The 18,249-nt window shown below is 39.6% G+C and overlaps 1 protein-coding gene and 1 long non-coding RNA gene across 9 annotated transcripts in view; one reads left to right on the forward strand and one right to left on the reverse strand.

The window, feature by feature from the left end:
- patj (PATJ crumbs cell polarity complex component) overlaps positions 1-18,249 on the forward strand; it is a 100,848-nt gene that overhangs the window by 14,125 nt on the left and 68,474 nt on the right. For 7 of the 8 annotated variants that reach the window (XM_067512166.1, XM_067512167.1, XM_067512163.1 and 4 more), the window contains exons 12-18: positions 1,154-1,279; positions 3,828-3,889; positions 4,779-4,835; positions 5,002-5,136; positions 6,374-6,574; positions 6,857-6,940; positions 7,489-7,662. In XM_067512166.1, the coding sequence (XP_067368267.1) occupies positions 1,154-1,279; positions 3,828-3,889; positions 4,779-4,835; positions 5,002-5,136; positions 6,374-6,574; positions 6,857-6,940; positions 7,489-7,662 (839 nt within the window). The remainder of the gene's footprint in view (positions 1-1,153; positions 1,280-3,827; positions 3,890-4,778; positions 4,836-5,001; positions 5,137-6,373; positions 6,575-6,856; positions 6,941-7,488; positions 7,663-18,249) is intronic. The other variant, XM_067512164.1, reaches the window with a different exon arrangement.
- LOC137131220 (uncharacterized) lies at positions 12,968-16,319 on the reverse strand. The gene is made up of 3 exons (XR_010914972.1): positions 16,016-16,319; positions 15,382-15,475; positions 12,968-13,195 (listed from the first exon to the last, which is right to left on the reverse strand). It is a non-coding gene; the product is annotated as an uncharacterized lncRNA (long non-coding RNA).

Below are 18,249 nucleotides of genomic sequence, written 5' to 3' on the forward strand. Positions count from 1 at the left end.
TGTCTGTGTCTCTAACTGTAGCATAATTAGAAGGGCTTGGAAGTACAGATCGCCGGGAGGCACAAAAAGTGTGTATTGGCCGAAAACAATGAGCAACAAGAAAAATTACCACGCATTGATTCTGGAGGACTGGGCTCCAGGACACCTGCCCATTTTACCTGGTTAATAGTATAATTTTGGCCCTGTAAGAAAATCCAAGGCTGCTGAAGATATTTTAAGTCTTAAACCAGATATCAAACAAATTTTTGTTCTTTTTGTTTTGTTGTTTTTGTTACCTTTACCATTACCGTGGTCCTTCCATGGTTCTGAGACCATGATAGCAGAGAGAACACAGCTTAGTGACTTTCTGTGTTTATGATTATGTTGTAATAAACCAATAATCTGCTCCTGTGAGAAAAGTTAACTCTGACTTAAAACTTATCAGAGCATTTCTTCCTATTTCCTGTCTGAAGCCTCTATGCTTCTGTCCTCTCACCCAGATTAAGATGACAAATTTGTTTACAACTTGGTGTAATTTTCCCAAACTCTCTGCAGAAGGTCTGCTATTCCTCCTCTACCCGCTTCCAGAGAGATTAATTCGCTCGGTTCAGGGTCATTTTTTTGTGTCTTGCGATCGGCCAGCGGCCTGCACCGGTCAGCCTCCAGGCCAGAGAGAAACAAGTGATTTTTAAAAAAGCAGAGGAGTGCGGGGTCCTTATCTCCTCCAGACGTCTTTTATTTCATTACTGAGAAAACACAGAACTGGAAACCAGCTGAGTTCAGTCTGAAGTTTGTTATATTCTGGTCATTTCTGTGGCTTTCTTATCTTCAAAGGCTTACAATGAATTATGATGTGTCTGACAGGAAAATAAACTTCAGTTTTAAATAAGTCCAACAGAAAGACCAATCAGTAGGTCAAGCCTCAGTGAACCCTCCTTGAGTTAACATGCGCTTAGCCAGGGTTTCAGAAATATTTGCTGCAAATTTTCACCAACAGAAGTAATTAATTGCTCATTTATAACTGGGTTCAGCATAATTATCTCAGAAAAGTTCATCCATGGCCTAAATGAATGGAACAAAGGGGAAGATTGAGCAGACTGTCAGACATTCATGAGATAAAGGGATTTAAAAAATGTGTTATTATGTCTATTCATTTTGTGTGTGTGTGTGTCAGTGGAGAGGGGATCGTCTCGAATGTCGCTGAGGAGGTCACTGGAGGTGAAGGGTCGCTCACCTGGTTTTGGCCCTACAGAGATGAAACTAGAACCAATGTGCCCCAGCACAGCAGAGCTAACAAGGGGTGAGCACGCGCACACACACACACACACACACACACACACACACACACACACACACACACACACACACACACACACAAAGACTGAAAGTGTTTAGACAGTTACACAGGTTTTGTTCTTCAGTCTCAAACACATACTGTTTTTAATAAAATAATAATAAGTAATAATAAGTGTCAGGTCTCGGCTTTGTTTATCCAGATTCAATACTGATGGGAAACTGGTTACAAATGATAGATTTATAGGACTTTATTTAGCTGCAGTTATTTGTGTATTTTGCATGCTTACTTAGGGATTTTCCAAAATTTAAAAAGGAATTAGGTAAAAAAAACAACATCCTGATGATTGAGGTCCACTCTGCTAATTTGGTAGTTACATTTTTTTATTTGAACTGCTGTTTCTCACAGTATGACAACTTAAGTGTCAATGTCTTGCCCAACAACTGTTTGACATGAACAGGATGGGACGGGCTCGAACCACAGACCGTGGAATTGGGGAGTGACCTGCTTTACAGTTTGAAACGGTTCATGGTTTTGAACAAAGAAAAGTGTCATCATTTATTTTTCTGTAAAATATATAATCAGATAATCTGCTAATTGTCCCATGTTCCTGTGGAAATGACCTTAACAATCTTGGTAAATTGGTAAATGGTCACTTGTATAACGCTTTTATCCAAAGCGCTTTACAGTGTTGCTTCTCTTTCACCCATTCAAACACACACACACACACACACACCCACCCACATCGATGGCCGTGGCTGCCATGCAAGGTGATCAAACCGACTGCCTCACCAACTGAGCTACAGCCGCCCCAAGCTCATTATTTTGGTCTTGTAGTTGCATTGAAAACAACTCTACAACTCCTCAGTCCAAAAACTGCATTACCTTGTGCCATTAACTGCTGCATTTACAAATTAATGTTTCGGCCAAAAATGTAACTTTTTCAACCATTGCCAGACTGTTTTTGGAGATACAGGCTTTTTTTCTCAGTACGGAGTAAACTTACACAAACTGCTTACAGTTTAGATGATTTACTTAAAAAACTGAATAAACTATTCTTTGTAAAATGTAAAACAGGATGAGCACAAATGTAATTCCCTGAATGTCAGTAAATAAATAATGTCCAGTGCAGCTCCTGCAGGTGTGTCAACGCAGTCCTTGAAAGGCGCTTCTCTCTGAATTATTTCCTCTCTTTTTATTCCTCATTAGCTTTGCTAAGTGGCCAACACACCACGCTAACACTTAGCAGGCTGCCTGCTTTCTCCCAAGCAGCAGATGTAAAGTGTCCGAGCTGTCTGACAGCCTTGCAGCGATGTATTACCCTGTTTATTCAGCCAAACGCTGCAGATTAATTGTGCCGTGAGGGCCGGGGTTAGCAATGCTAATTTAATCACAGGCTGTTTTTGTAGCACCGCCAGACCTGCTGCAAAGTACCTTAACATGTAAGGAGGTTTGTGTGAACACGGAGGGGTTTTTCTTTAGCTCAGCACAAGCAGTTTGCTTGTTGAGACCGGCGTGATGGTTTAGAGAGCAGACTGACGGCGGTTCGGTTGGACTATAATCCTCTCTAATCTCAGTGTTCAAAGTGCTGCAGTCTCTCTGCTATGTAAAACTCATACATATATACATCTGAGATCTGAGAAGGTATTGTTGCTGAGACATTTGTGTGTGTCCTTGCCAGTGCATTAAACACACAAATGCACAGAGGAAGTTGCTTATAGTTTTAGATTTGAGTCATTTAGATTTTTGCTTCTAACCAGTGAATTCCAATGAGGTGATGGTCGCCGTGAAATGTTTCTGCTGCAGCAGAAACCTTGCCACCGCAGTACTAGCAGCTGTGTAACATCAAATAGCGTTTTGTTAGTGCTGTATGTGCAGTCCTGTTGCAGTGTGGTTGGCTGTAATTCACCAACTCATACTGATACTACTCTGAGAGCTCAGTGAAAGAAAACACAAATTCAGTTCTCTTCACTAACATGCAGTATCTCAGTGTGTTTATAGCATCTGTTGGTTGTCCCTGAGATGGACGGGTGACCTGTCCAGAATGTAACCCACCTTTTGCCCAATGGCACCTGACTCTAGCCCCCTGTCGCCCTGAACAGGATAAGTAGTTAAAGATAATGGATATTGTAGATGAATGGACATTGGTTTCCTCCAATGCCATGAATGCAACAAAGTGTAATTTAGTGGGAAATTGGAGAAACCTGATTTCCCAGTTTATAAACTCTCCTAGGATTAAACCTCATTCAGGCAAAGGTGAAAAGTAAAAGGACTTTATCTCCCACAATATATGTCTTCTGTACAAGTACCACTAAAGAAGCCCCCCTCGTATTTTTGCTGCAGTAGTACATGTTCATTTGCAGTATGAGTTGTGTTACAGTACTGAAGGTTGTAGTTGATGAGCTGTTTTTTTTTTAATGGCTGAATTGTTATTTTGCATCTGTTCCACTGCTTACACAGGCTGTTTTCTCTCCGTGTGTGTGTGTGTGTGTGTGTGTGTGTGTGTGTGTGTGTGTGTGTGTGTGTGTGTGTGTGTGTGTGTGTGTGTGTGCAGCCACAGAGTCAGAACTGAGGGCTAAATGGGAGCAGGCTCTGGGACCACAGTACCAAGTCCTGGTAAGACCACACACACAGTTTGACTGATAATTTGGATTTACAGTTAAAGCGTTTTAGACAAAAACAAATTCCGTTATTTGTTTCTGATGTCAGTGAACCTCATACAAAGTGCAGAAAAGAGAAAAACCGTCATAGATGCTGGATTAAAGACAAACGCTGCTCAATACTGCTCTTCTTGATACACTCGCACAGTGTTTTTCAGACAGCAGGCAGGTAACTTGTTCCAGCATCTTGGAGGTCTTGCCACAGTACTGTGAATTTAGTCTTGATCAGTGCTTTTACATGGACCTAAGTAACCAGATTCCAGTCTGCTTTCTCCACAACTGTTAGGGAAAAGTAAATAAGTTGCTATAAGTTTCGCTGTAAGAAAAAGCTGTGTATGGCTGTATGTCCTCTCGCTTCCCAGTCACACCTCTCACACACACACACACACACACACACACACACACACACACACACACACACACTCAAAAATAAGTCAGTGATGGAGGATAAATCTGATTACTGCTGCATGTATACACAGATTTCCAGTAACCAGGTTTCTTAAGTGCATGTAAACTCGTTCCCCAATTACCCGAAAAACCTGATTTTTCTCAGTAACCGGGTTACTTAAGTGCATGTAAACACATTCACTGTTATCTGTCTGTTCATGTCGCTCCAGACCAACTCCATCATGTTGAGATCAGTGCAGGATGGATGTTTAGACTTGTTGTTGTGCGGTAAAATGAATTTGGTACTAATGAGACACCTCAATGATGGCATTGATGACTGATAAGGATCTAAACATGTAAAGTGCTTAAAGCACCGCACAGCATTATAAAGCCGGATTCAGTGATCCAGACTGTGATGTGTACTGTGTGTGTGTGTGTGTGTGTGTGTGTGTGTTTAGGTGGTGAATTTGGATCCTGTCATTGAAGATGATGCAGAGCTGCAGAAGTCCTCTAAGGTGAGAGACTTTGTTTTAATGACAACAGGCTAAATGCTAGAAACACACTTTATTATTACCTATGATGGAGGATTTATTGCTTGACTGCAAATTAAAAAGCAACAATTTGAGCTCAGTGCAGTTTATCTTTTGTATGTCTGTTTATGCCTTGTATTGTTGTGTACAGCTCCTGCCCATCCACACTCTGCGTTTTGGTGTCGAGTTGGACTCATTTGATGGACACCACTACATCTCCTCTGTGGCCCCTGGTGGCCCTGTGGACAAACATGGACTCCTGAGACCTGAAGACGAGCTCTTGGAGGTAGAATCAGGTCGTAGTCAGGGAGTCATCCTGGATGACTGAATGCTGTGAGCTGTTCCTGCTCCCTGTTGATCCCTCGGTCATCAACAAAAAGCTCCAGAGTTATTGTCACAAAAACAATTATACATTTCTATTGAAAAAACCTTTAGCATATAGCAATAAATTACACAGACCTGGAATAAAAATATTATGTTCTTGTTCTTTAAAAGAGCCGGGCAGGTGGACCTCCCCCTGTGTTGGGCCTGTTGCTCAGAAATCATCTCTCGGTGTCATTCGATGATTCTGGGTCCACTACTGTTCAATTATGAGTCAACCAGTTAATATTTTATCCTCATGAACTTTAAACTGCCTTGAAGATTTGTCTCTATAAACACATGACCAAGATCTGGTTGAAAAAATGAAAACAAATCTAAATTTAGATTTGTTGTTGACCTTATTAATGATACATAAAATTGTGCCAGTAAATGTATGTCGTAATATACAGACATCAATATGCAGTATGATGAACGTTGGGACAGAGAGGCCAGAGAGTACAAGCAGAACAGTACAAAAGCTAGTTTGAACTATGTGAACTATTGTCTTCCTCTCCCAGTGTAGACATGAAGATACTGCAGTTATGTTGAGAGCAAAGATAAAGAAAAACTTTGGTTTATGTTGTGTTTGTCTGCCTTGACAGAAATAATTATTACTAAAGGCAGCTTTGCATAGTTTTCCTTTTTTTTTGCTTTGAGCTACACATGAGGACAAAACACAACTTGCACATATTTTGTGGGAAATGGATAAATGGATCATTGTTTTATTTGATTTGTCCCCTCATAACCTAATATGAGATCAGTGCAGAAAACGGCCCATAGTGTGCTGAAAAGATTGATATCAGTTATTTACTTGTACTGAATTTACACGTTGAAAGAGTTGAGGCAAGAGGCCTAGAGGATCAATTCATGTTGAGGGGTGCAGCTTTGATGGTTTAGAAAGGCCCCTCACAGCCCCACTCTCTGCACAGACCTGCTGTACATGTCGATGCCACAGTTTACAGGACTCTCATTAATCAAGACAGACATATTATTTTTGACTAATAAGCCAAGTTGTAAACACGTTTAACATGGGGCAAAACATACATTTTTAAAAGGTTTAAAAAAAGTCTGGAAGCATAGTTTTAGTTCTGTAGGAGATGGGAGCATGTACTTTATTACTCTTTCTTTACTTATTTAACTAAACTTGTGTTTTGTGTGTGTAGGTAAATGACGTTCAGCTATATGGCAAGTCTCGTCGAGAGGCGGTGTCTTTCCTCAAGGAGGTGCCTCCTCCCTTCACCTTGGTCTGCTGTCGACACCCAAGGTCTGACCTGGACGAAGAATCAGAACCAGAATCTGAACCCGAACCAGTCTTACATCCAACACTGGGACCAGCAAGACCATTACAACCCAGTGTGGAGGAGGTGAGAGACCCTCAAGGAACACAGAGAATATTTCTCCAGTATTAATAATCCATGTCCCTTAATGCATGAAACATAATGAAACTGCGTTCTGAAGGATCTAACTTGTGTAAAATGTATCTTGGTTTTTAAAAAAATCAATTTGCTTTAAATTATTCATTTTACCATGATGTCGTCATATTACTGCGAAATGGTTTCAATGGGAGGTAATAGATTTAGTGAATTATCTTCCGTCCTCCACACACAGAGTATCTAGTATAACCCCGCTGTGCTGTGTTTGTTCAGATCGAACTAAAGCTGTCCTCGATGCTCTGCGGTCCCACGGTCCAGAGGGATGAAGGCAGCGAACAGCAGCAGGTGGTTGAACAGGTAACCTGTCTGACTGTGTACAGATGCACCAATTACAGATTAGACATTATGAAAGTGAAAATACTTTGATCTAAGCACTTAAGTAAAATAACTCTACAATTATCTATATGTCCCTCATAGTCAACAATTAAGATCTTGTCCCATTTAACCTGAACCTGAAAGAGACTCATTGCAAATGACACATTGCTATCATATAATATGTCTGTCATTTTATTTTTATTTAGCCAGTCTGTTAACGTTTAAAACTTTTAATAAAGATTCGAGTATTAATGGTTGGTCTTTAAAAAAAAAAAAAAAAAAAAAAAGGTTCTCAAACCATCTTTTTGACATTGATGGAAAAATGCACAGGACAGTTATCTGGTGTCTTATGTCATACTAGAAAACTGCATACTGAGCATTTGTGTGTGTGTGTGTGAATAATATTAATAAACATTGTGATTAACAATGATGACAATAAGTAAAAATGTAAATTCAATTTTTTTTTAAAATCCAAACAGTCAGAATATTCAGGAGTCTCCTTTGAATATTTACATTTGTCTTTGTATCAGGAGCAGTTATCCCCTGTGCAGGAGGTGCCGGATAAAGAGGAGAACAGCTGGGAGGAGGACGAAGAGGAGGATGAAGATGAGGGAGAGCTGGCCTTATGGTCTCCGGACATTCAGATGTTGGAGCTGCAGAAGGACAGAGACAAAGGCCTCGGTTTCAGCATCCTCGACTACCAGGTAACAGAAACATCTCCTCCAACAGCATCTCCTGTCTCTTTCTTTCTTTCTTCTGTTTTACAATGATTCGTTTTTACGTTTTAGAGACAGCGAGCAACAAGCTGTTCAACTCTGCCTGCTGGATATTAACCAAAGTTATCAGATGGTGAAAATATGTCAAAATAAACAATCTAACTTGAGGATGACAGGATTTAGAAATTCTGACATGTTTTTCCCAAAATGTGATCTCTTCCTTTCTGAAACAATAAGCTTGTTGCCAAGTGTTTGCTCTGTGTTTGAGCAGCCAGCAAAAAGCTTTATCCACATATGGTTTCGATCCAGAGGAAAGACATTTGTAGAATTGGGGGAAAAAAATGTTCAGATCCAAAGTTTGTTCCAGTCTGTGAAAATGCTCCGGAGGGAGAGATTCACAGAGAACTTCTGCCATCTGAAAATGGCTTATAAAGTCATTGCAGTTGCTTTAAACTGTTTGTGTGTGTGTGTGTGTGTGTGCGTCAGTATTCAAGAGTATTTTAGAAGGATGGAGGATGTTGGTTGACAGAAAGGTTGGCTTGCTTCTTTCTGAGATTTTGTGAAAGCCGTGAGAAAAAGCACCAAGTAAACACAAAATGAATCTTTTTATAATTTTTGTTATCAGCTTTTGTCTGTGTTCACTTGGGTCCAAACTGAGGTTACGGGAATCTTACATCTTAAAATTAGTTTTTATTTTGTCCGTCCTTCACATTCTTATCAACATAGTAACTCAGGAACTCCAGCAGGATATTTTATCACAACTGACACAAACCTTCACTTGAACCCATGAGTGAACGGATTTGTTTGTCAAAAGCCACTATGTCACAAAACATCTTCAATCTTGACCACATTTCACCCAAATAACGAGCTAAAATGAAATCATGACAATGTAAATCTAAAGGTAAAAGCCTTTACTTCAGGCCCAGTTCTGCACAGACACAAAAATGTGTCTTTGAAGGTTTGTCTCTAATAATGGGATTTATCTGCCAGTCTTCATTTGATATAGCTACAGAATTTTCCATCTTGAACAGAACAATACTATTCACACAAAGGGAGCAACAGTTGTTCATTTTGTTTTTTTGTCTTTTTCTTTTAGTCCATTTTATTACCATTGTGTATAAATGTACTTTTTTAAAATGAACCATTATTTTCTTCCAGTTAGTAAAAATGTTTCAGAGCCGTTAGTTTTTGTTTAGTGCTTGATAATAATCCAGGTCATTTCGTTGTTGTTGTCCTCTTTGATAGGACATGATAAAATATTGTTTATCCTATCATTTGCATTTGCTGTTTTCTCTGCTCTTTCCATATTATCTAACAACATGCCTTGAATGCTGTTGACTGTTATCCTAATCTTTATTTACTGTGAATGCATTTACAGTAGATGGGTTATACTTTTTAAAATATTCTGCTTTTTTCAGCAATTTTTTTTTCTCCTTCACGTGAATGGAAAGACTTTTCAGCTACGTTTTGGCTTTGTCCCCTTTCAGCTTTAACTAGTCGGGCACACTTCAGCCTAGAGAGACCATTCAAGCTTTCAGCTAATCACAAGACCTTCAGCTACCAGCCTTGGATTCCGCTTTTTAATATCTTTAATGTTTTTTGGATAATTGCAGTTTTAGTCTGAGGTACTTTTTGGTGAATATTCAACTTCTCCACTAGTGTGTATTGCAGAACGTTGGCCCAGCTACAGCCGGTGACATCACTCTAACGTCTAGCTTCAACTTTTATCGCAGTTAAACGGTAAAATGAGTTGTTCCAGTCTACCTGCAGTAATAGGTGCAGGTTCGCTAGAACCGTTAGAATTCGTTAGAATCTCTTCAACTTTATTCACATTGAAATGCAAATGATTCTGCATAATTTGATCTAATGAGATTTTAACGTTTAATGTGATGTATTGAAATGCGTTTTTCACATTTTAATAGTAAACGTTTCAGCTATTTCAGTAAAAGCAAAAATTTCAGTTCTTTCAGCAAAAACGCTTCAGCTTTTTTTCAGCTTTGCTTGGATTTTGCTGTGTAGTACAAACTTCTTGAACTGGCTCAAGGTGAAAAAAAGTCTTTAGGATTCCTTCTAGTGGAAGCATAAATGTTGCCTTCTGCATAGCTGGGTCATAAACACAGATGAATAAATGTAATTTATTGTAAAGGGCTACAGTGCAACATAGAACACACAATAAATTTAAAAGTATGAAGTGAAAATTTTTAATTAATACCAAACTCGGTAAGAAACACACATCCTGAACCTCAGTGGAGTCCAGGCTGATGCACAGCAGATCGCTCTGTGTCTGACATGAATAAATTTCTCTTTCCTGGTGCCTCTGCAGACGCAGAAACACACTCCCACAGAGTTAATTACCTCCCTGCAGTTGGTTCATGGGGGACACAGGGTGAAGCTGGTGTGACTCAGCTCACCTCTCTGTGGTTTGTTGATGGGTAGAACAACGGCAAAACGTCTCTACAGTGACGTTTCTGAGGGTAGGAGTGGACAGCAGGACAGTTACTACTGTCCCCGCACCAACGGCATGTCTGTTCATGATGGGTTTTAGTCTAACATTACTTCACATTCTCCATGTTGTGTGAATCTTGTCTTCATGAACATCATGAAGTGAAATAAAATCAGCCTTAGGTTGTTACTGTCCTAGTAAGGTAAGTCACCAAACAACAGAGAAGCTGTGGCTTCTTTTGCTTAATTTATTTAGCTGATTCTGACATTAAAAAAAGGTAAATCCACCCCCTGCAATGAGCAGGCAATTAAACGAGCCTTTTTAAAACATGTACTGTTAAATAATATGGCTAATAATTAAGCAGTAATGGTTGTATGTACAAATGTCTTGGCACTTAGTTCCTTTGGCAGAAACAGTATGACAGCTTGCAAGAAGTCCTTCCATTGTTGATTGATACATTTTCAGCCTCTTCCTAGAGAACTTTACTGTTTACTGTTACTGAGGCTGATCCAGAACACAGGATGTACACATCCTTTCTGGACCTGGAACTACCCAGGATGAGGGGGGCAAGGGATGGAAAGGATGCTCTCCTTAGTGTGCAGCTGCTGCTTGGAGAGGCCATAGATGGACATTTTTAAAGCACTAATCTGTCCTTTATACTCATATTAAATGACGGTCTCTACTGACCTGACTTACAAACAATTGCTGCAGTCTAACGCACAAATGGATTGTGATTGAATTAGAGCTACAGCTACAGCTCAAAGCTTAGAAATATGTACGTCCTTGATTAATGAAGCCTTTCTCTTTTTTAGGGCAGGCTACATCTGTCTATGTCTAGTTTAGTAGAATTCTTCAAACCTAAACATTTGTTTCTCAGATTTTTGTGGCAGCTGAAAGAGTTTATGTTCAGAATCGTTGTCGTCTGGGGAGTAAATTTGGGAAACCTTGGTCTATTGTGTTTTCCTTCCCCTCCCTGCACTTTATCTCTAGGCACAGCTTCACCTCCAAGACCTCTGCCTCCTCCTCTTCTCTTCCTCCCCCCTTCTCCTCCTTAGTCAGATACAGCTGAGGCAGTGGAGGGGGCTCCAGGTTAACTCCCTGTTGGTCCACATGCATGTCAGCCTGCACATACAGTATCTGCCCAGGAGGCCTGTGGATGTGTTTGCATGTGTGTTGTGGTTGTGGGGTCATCGTGTATTTTTCCATTACAAGAGAACATTTGAACAACATGATAAGAGATGAAAAATTAGCATTTTATCAGATGGAATAAGACGTCTTGCCCAGGACCTCGTGTGTTTGTTAATCACTCACTGTCTCTTCCTTGTTTCTTAGCTTGTTGTTGCAGAAATGGGGAAAAAAAAAGATGTGAGGACTGAATATTTTATTTACCAGATGGGACGTCCTCGCTCACTCCTTCGTTAAGTCCTTAGCTTAACTTCCCTTTGTTTCTTTCTGCTTCTGTTGCCTCTTTCTGAAAGAGACAATCAGTATCCAGCAATCAGACTGAGTGTTGCTGCTGTCTATCTGACCTCTAAACTGGGTTGTAGGAGCAAGTACAGCTCACGAGACAATGGGTCCCCCAGCGCCGGGAAGGGGGGACAGGCAAAGATGCCCGTATTGTAAGCGAACCTTCTGGGTTGTTTTGTGTCTCTGGGCTTGTTTTAAGATCAGTGGACCACAATCCATACAGACCGGTGATCCCCTTAATCTGTGGGTCATGTGATGAACCTCAGATTAAAAAGGTACAATATGCCAGATTAAGATTCTCTTGTCCTCCTGTCTGTTATGCTGCTCCACTTTTTATGATCCACCATGCTCTGCACAGCACTCCAGGTATGTGCCGTTATCAAATCCAAATAGATAGGAACGCTACAGAATGTCCTAACCTCACATCGCCATGATGGCCAAAACCTATCTTACTGTGTCTGGCATTTGAGGTCGTAGTAAGAAGGTGCTTCTCTCCAGCAGTGTGTCTTTATTTAAGTCACACTGCTGGGGAGGCCTGTGGGCATGTCCATCCATGTGTGGGAGGATCATGCAGTATCACACAGGTCAGGAGCAGTGTTTTGGCGGCAGTCAGTCTGGCAGACTGAGCAGCAGAGTTGGGCGGCCTCCTGGTGGAGATAAATGAAGTGAGACCCTGTTGGTTTTGCAGCTCTTGATCATCCAAGCTGGACAAATTCTTTTTAACTACAGCTTCCAGTGTAAACCAGTGTCTTGTATCACTGGAAACATGAACTGGATAGTCGACGCAGGAAACAAATGTTACAGTCAGACAATCATCAGACCACAACAAAGTTGTGTCTAAAAATAAATGAGGCTGAAGTGTCTGTGATGTCGCCCAGAAATTCTTACCAGAAAATTCTCCCTGTTTGTGTTTCACCTCTTAAACCATCATGACTGTAACAGAAGCTTGATTTATTCACAGGGATGAAGCTAAAGGATGGAGAAGGACACAGGTTTTTCCCCCTTTTTTCCGTTTTGAATTTTGATCTGAGCAGCCTCACTCACTTCAGTGAACATTACACTTCAAGCTTTGACATGTATCACAGCTATGATTCATCGGAATATAAATGGGGGGACTTGCAGATCCAAAGTCATAATCATGTTTGGGACAGTGGGTCCTTCATTTCCAACAGTAATGGAAAAAAATCAGGTTTTAACAGATTTTATCAGCCTCTAAAGTTTTCTGGAAGTTTAAAGATGTTATAGTTAAGAAAAATATTTTTGCATCTCCTTATATCAAAATAATGAGTAAAAAAATTTTCATCAATATAATATTTAGTTTTACATTAAGTCATTTAGCAGAATTTTTTACCCAAAGAGACTTACAAGTAAAGTACAAGGTACAATGTTTTTTTTATTTTTTATGTGCATAGGAACGTGCTGAAGAGTTATGTTTTCAGCAGTTTTTTAAATATTGGGAGTGAGTTTGCTGAGTGTGCAGAGATTGGTAGCTCGTTCCATCATCGTAGGATTATTGCACTGAAGAGTTTTGCAAAACATCTGTCCAGTGCTGGGACCACCGGACAGAAGTCGTTCCTTGGCGGACCGCAGTGGACGGGAGGGATTGTAGACCTGAATGAAGGAGTTGAGATACAGGAGCTGTTAAGTTAACCACCCTGTGAGCAAGAGACAGAGCTTTGAGAGATCTAAAGGTTGGTGTGACGTGAATCCTTTTTGTCTGATTAAAAATGAGGCGAGCTGCTGCAATTTGGATCATCAAGACAAGATACGACCAGCGCCTGTACAATGAGTTGGGTTGTATATTCAGTAAAGTAGGGTCTGATCTTGATGCTGTACAGGGCAAGTCTGCATGTTCCAGAGACTGAGGACATATGGTCCTAAAATGCTGCCAGAAACATGGATACAGCTGTAGATTACCTGTGGAATTGTAGTGGAGTAAAACAAAATATGAAAAGTACAATAAAGTTCCTTACTGTAGCTACTTAACCCCTCTGGCTATTTAATGAATGACATAATATGAGAAAATATGAAGTGGGAACATAAAATGTTTTTACCTTTTCAGGATTCATCTTAATTTTTTAAGACTGAAAATGACCAATATGCCCTCAATGTTCTTCTTTTCAGTTATCTTCTGAAAATGTTGTCATTTGCCAAAACCTCTGTTTCAAATCTTATTATACTATAGCCATAGTATTACCATAAATTATTTTCAATGTTCTTCTAGAATGTGGATCTACACAATTATACAGAACACTCATCACATCCCTTGCTCTAATTTCATTTATTTTGTGTTCTTTATTTTATCTACATTATTAGTATATACTTTACAACAAATGAATGCATTTTATTGTCCTTGGAATATTATGTTGAAATGAAATGAAAACATGAAATCAAATGTAGTAGTTTGACGCAGCATATTTAAAATCAATTACACGTTACTGAAAATCAGCAAAAACAAAGTGGCCAAAAAAATGAGTGTTTAGTTGAGATAATTAGAGCTAAATAAATACAGAACTTAAAAAAAAAAAGAACTTAGAAATATCTTCCTCAGTAGTTAAATTGCAAAGGGTTATGAAAGAGCCAGTCTGCAGCAGTAAAACTCAGAACCAATCTTAACTTCTGTAACGAATCTTCACATCTCCTCTATCTCTTTTTCTTTCCTCCACATCTCTCGCCCAAGGGCACGTCGGTCCGGTGTTTCTGCCAAAGTGTTTCCTGTTACTGACTCCAGCTGTCAGAGTTGAGTGAAAGATGGTTGGAGGCAATAAGAGAAGAGCTGATCTGAACTGTCTGTCTGGACTCAGCCTGATAGTTTCCACTAAAACCTGACACCTTTTAAGATGTGACCAGTTTCTGTTTTCCTCTAAGATTTGCCTCTTTTCTTAGTGGATACAAACCTCCTCAAGTAGCTGTTGACCATGAACGAAACAAGTTCAGGTCTGTCCACACAGGAAAACCATAATATAACTATTGATTCCTTATTCCTGATCTGAACTGAAATCTCAGACCTCCGTCCTCTTCCCTGTCCAGAAAACACATTCAAGTGCTGTTCATGTTGCTTGGAGAATGAGAAACAGCTCTGGTTATTGGTCACTTTTATTGTATAGAAGAAATCTTTTCCCATTGAACCTTTTTTTTTCAGTAGTAGGGCTGAGCATCAAACTTCAATATTTTTATGGCACTGACCAAACTGCTTCGACCTTACTGTGTACTGAAAAATGCCACTTGATCACTCTAAACCAAAATTTAAGATAAATGTGATCTACACCATTTATTGGTTTAGGTAAAGTCCTGTACTTCCTGGCCAGAGCAGGTTAAGCAGGGCAGGGGGCTCACATGGACCAGGGAATGAAATTCTTGCATATTTCCCTGATATCATGCATATTTGATTTCATCTTTTAATGTGACATCCAAACGGGATTGATTAAAAATCACTTGCTCTTGAGGTGGACAACACGATAATAAAATAAAATAACTTATAACACTGGAAATAGACTTTAGTCATTCAGATCACTCTCATCCTTTACTTTCCAATACGCCAACTCTACTGGGTCCTGTTAGGTTTCAGTATTTGCTCCCAGAGCATAAGAGGAGTCATTCTCTAAACCAGTGAAGGGGAACATCACTGGTGTTTAAACAGAAATTATTGGTACCTTCTGAAACTACTTTTTTATTCATTGTATTGGGTTGGACAATTACTAGAAAGCTGCTGGAAAGTGCAGCCCTTTTTCTCAATTTATTAATGTGCTGGTCCACTATTCTGGTGAAGAAGAAGCACCACAAGGTGCTGGTCTCACCGATGAGATGTTAAGTCCGAAGTCAAAGGTCGAGGTTCTGTGCAGGCCTGAGGATACCATCTCTTTATGGAGCTGGCTTTGTGGACGGGGTAGTCTGTCATGGTAAAACATGGTAAAACACGCAAACTTGAAGGAAAAATACTGCTTAAAATATAATGGTATGCATTTACATTTGGCTTTATTGGAACCAAGGGGCAATTCCAGGAAGGGCGGGGCCAAAATTATGTGGACAACATAAAGCTCCAAAGGTTTTTGTTTTTTTTTTGTTTTGTTTTTCATAATGTGAACAATGGAAAAAAAAATGTAATGGTTTTGTTCATTTTACCAAACCTTAGAGGCTCTGAAAGGCCTAGAGTGTATTTAGTGTAAAACAAAAATGTAAAATCTAAAGTTCACTGTCAGAGCGCCAAAAATATTTTATTTCAGCAGAAAAATCATTGAGTTTTCATCTAACTGGCTTCATAAAGGTCTTTAAAAAGTTTAACTTTGTGTAGACACCCTGCAACCTACATATCCAAAAAAAAAAAACCTCCTCATTGTTATCTGTGCATGACCAACAACAACCATGGAAACATTTCACTACTTTTGGCAAAGTACATTTTTAATTTCTTTTTATTTTCACACTTTCTCCTACCTTTTTCTGATTTCTCCACTTTTTGACAGCAGAGGCCTTTCTTTTTCCGGAGGATCTTGTAGGAGTGGAGGACTTGAGTTCTGACTCTTCACCACCTGTAGCCATGTTGTTAGGTCTAAAAATACAACCGTCTTTGTTCTGGCAGCTTGAAACTTGGCAAAGCAGCTCGTACTGCAGCGCGGGCGATGCCCAGGGTTCAGCACGGGGGAATTTACAGAATGTGCGTCCTCTCCCACCAGGAGAAGGTTTTAAAGCTGGTATTTGAGTCTCTGAGGGGTTTGGATTGTAGCAGGACCAGGTCGACCTCCTGGTTAACGCGGTTAACTGAGCTGATGAAGTTTATTTTGGTTTAATGTATAAACAATGACAATCGAATCACTCCCTCTGAATCTTTGGCTGAAGGGAGGAGATGGTTATTTACCTTCTTACCTCCTGTACTATTTAAATACTAAAGTTAAAAATCAGGAAGGATACTGTAAACCTTTCATGATAGCTGAAGCTCATGTTCATGTTTTTAAGCTGAGACCTATAGAACTACGTGAATTTGTAACACAGTAAATAGTTTGCAGGGAGAAGTGATCAATACAAGCCAAGCTAGTGAATGTCAGTCCAGGTGAACATCAACAATAACCTTTAAACCATCCATAATTAAGTAAATGTCTTATAATAACTCACAATTTATGTACTTTTTTTCATATAACTTAAGAAAATGGGAAAATAATGGGCCCTTATTTTAAAAAAGATTCAGCTAGCAGTACATTATAAATACAGGTGGATTTATTTACTCATAACAAGAACTAAGTAAATGATGTAAAATATTCTGAAGAGGTAAAATTTCTCTTAGTTACTGATTAAAAAACTTACTCTGTTGATCTTCATGCTGTTGGTGACATGAATGTACAAGTCTAGTCCAGATTTGTTCCACGTGTGCCTCATAAATCAAGTGTCTGCAGAAATCTGACATATTGTAGTCTTTACTTATTTTTTTTTTTTTAGATGAATTTATGTTCAGATTCAAGGAGAGAAGCATTGTTACTGTGGAAATCCATCACCATTTCATTACTTCTACTCACTAATTAACCATTTAATTAGTGGCCATTAAAGAATAATGTTGGGAGCTACACAGCAGACACATAGTTTATTGTGACTCCTCAGAATTGTGCTCTGAACTGCATCCAAACATTTTTTTTTTAACCACTTTCTTTATACGTGGCAGGACATAATCTACATCTACAAACTAACTACAGTGCGAGTATTTCCCCACTGTTCAAGTAACTCAAAATGGTACTTAAATTCAATACTTGAGTAAATGTAGTTACTTTCCACCATTGTCTTTTCCTACCCTTCCACTCTGCTGCAACCCCCGGGGGAGGCTTTAGTCTTTGTCTTGCTGGAGTCAATAGTAAATTGTCACTAGTAAAATGATGCCAGAACACGTACTCAGAGACAACGTTCATGACCTTTACACATGTACTGTATGATGCACACTACATTTAATATCTCAGCTTTATTTTCTACATTTGCCTCATTTTACTTCCTTTTGCCGTTGTGATTTACAAAAGAAAACACTCTTAGAACAAGTTGAGCCAAACAAGTGATTCCAACAGGTCAGATTTCAGATTTTGCATAGCCTGAAACTTGAGACTGTCGTGATGCTATAGTACATGTTATTTTAGCTTCTGACCGTTGGCTGGAAACCAGGTACTGTAGTTAAAGTTGTTGTGCTGCGTTCATGCGTGTTTGTAATAAATTTACATATGAGCTGTTGACCTAAGTTTATTTTCATCCTCCTGCTGCTGCTGATTTCACTGATTTACATGCTCCACTCGCTGTTTTTCACCACAGTATTAACGTCTCCAGCTGTACTGCAGACAGCATGTTCAGTTCTTGTGCAGCTCCTGTTTTTAAGCTCATCAGCTTAGTTTTTGTTGTGTTGACCTCATTGCTGTTCTATGTGAAGTTGAGGTTGCATGAGTAGAAAGTGTTGCCTCTCTTCTGTGTGTGTTTGTGGATTGTTGTGTGGATTTTCTGTCACTTCTCTGGTCTTTGTCTCCCCCTACCTGTCTCCTCACTTCTCTGCTTGTCTCCGTCTTGGCCGTGATCCTCTCTCTGAATGTAGGAGAAGCAGAATGAGAGCAACAGGAGTTTAGGCACTTTGAAGCAAACTCTTTATTGCATCTGCGGAGGAAGTGATGTCAATCTTTTTGATCCAGTTTCTGCTTGGAAAGTCTGTA

This window comes from Channa argus, chromosome 8 (genome assembly GCF_033026475.1).
Source record: "Channa argus isolate prfri chromosome 8, Channa argus male v1.0, whole genome shotgun sequence".
Classification (NCBI taxonomy): domain Eukaryota; kingdom Metazoa; phylum Chordata; class Actinopteri; order Anabantiformes; family Channidae; genus Channa; species Channa argus.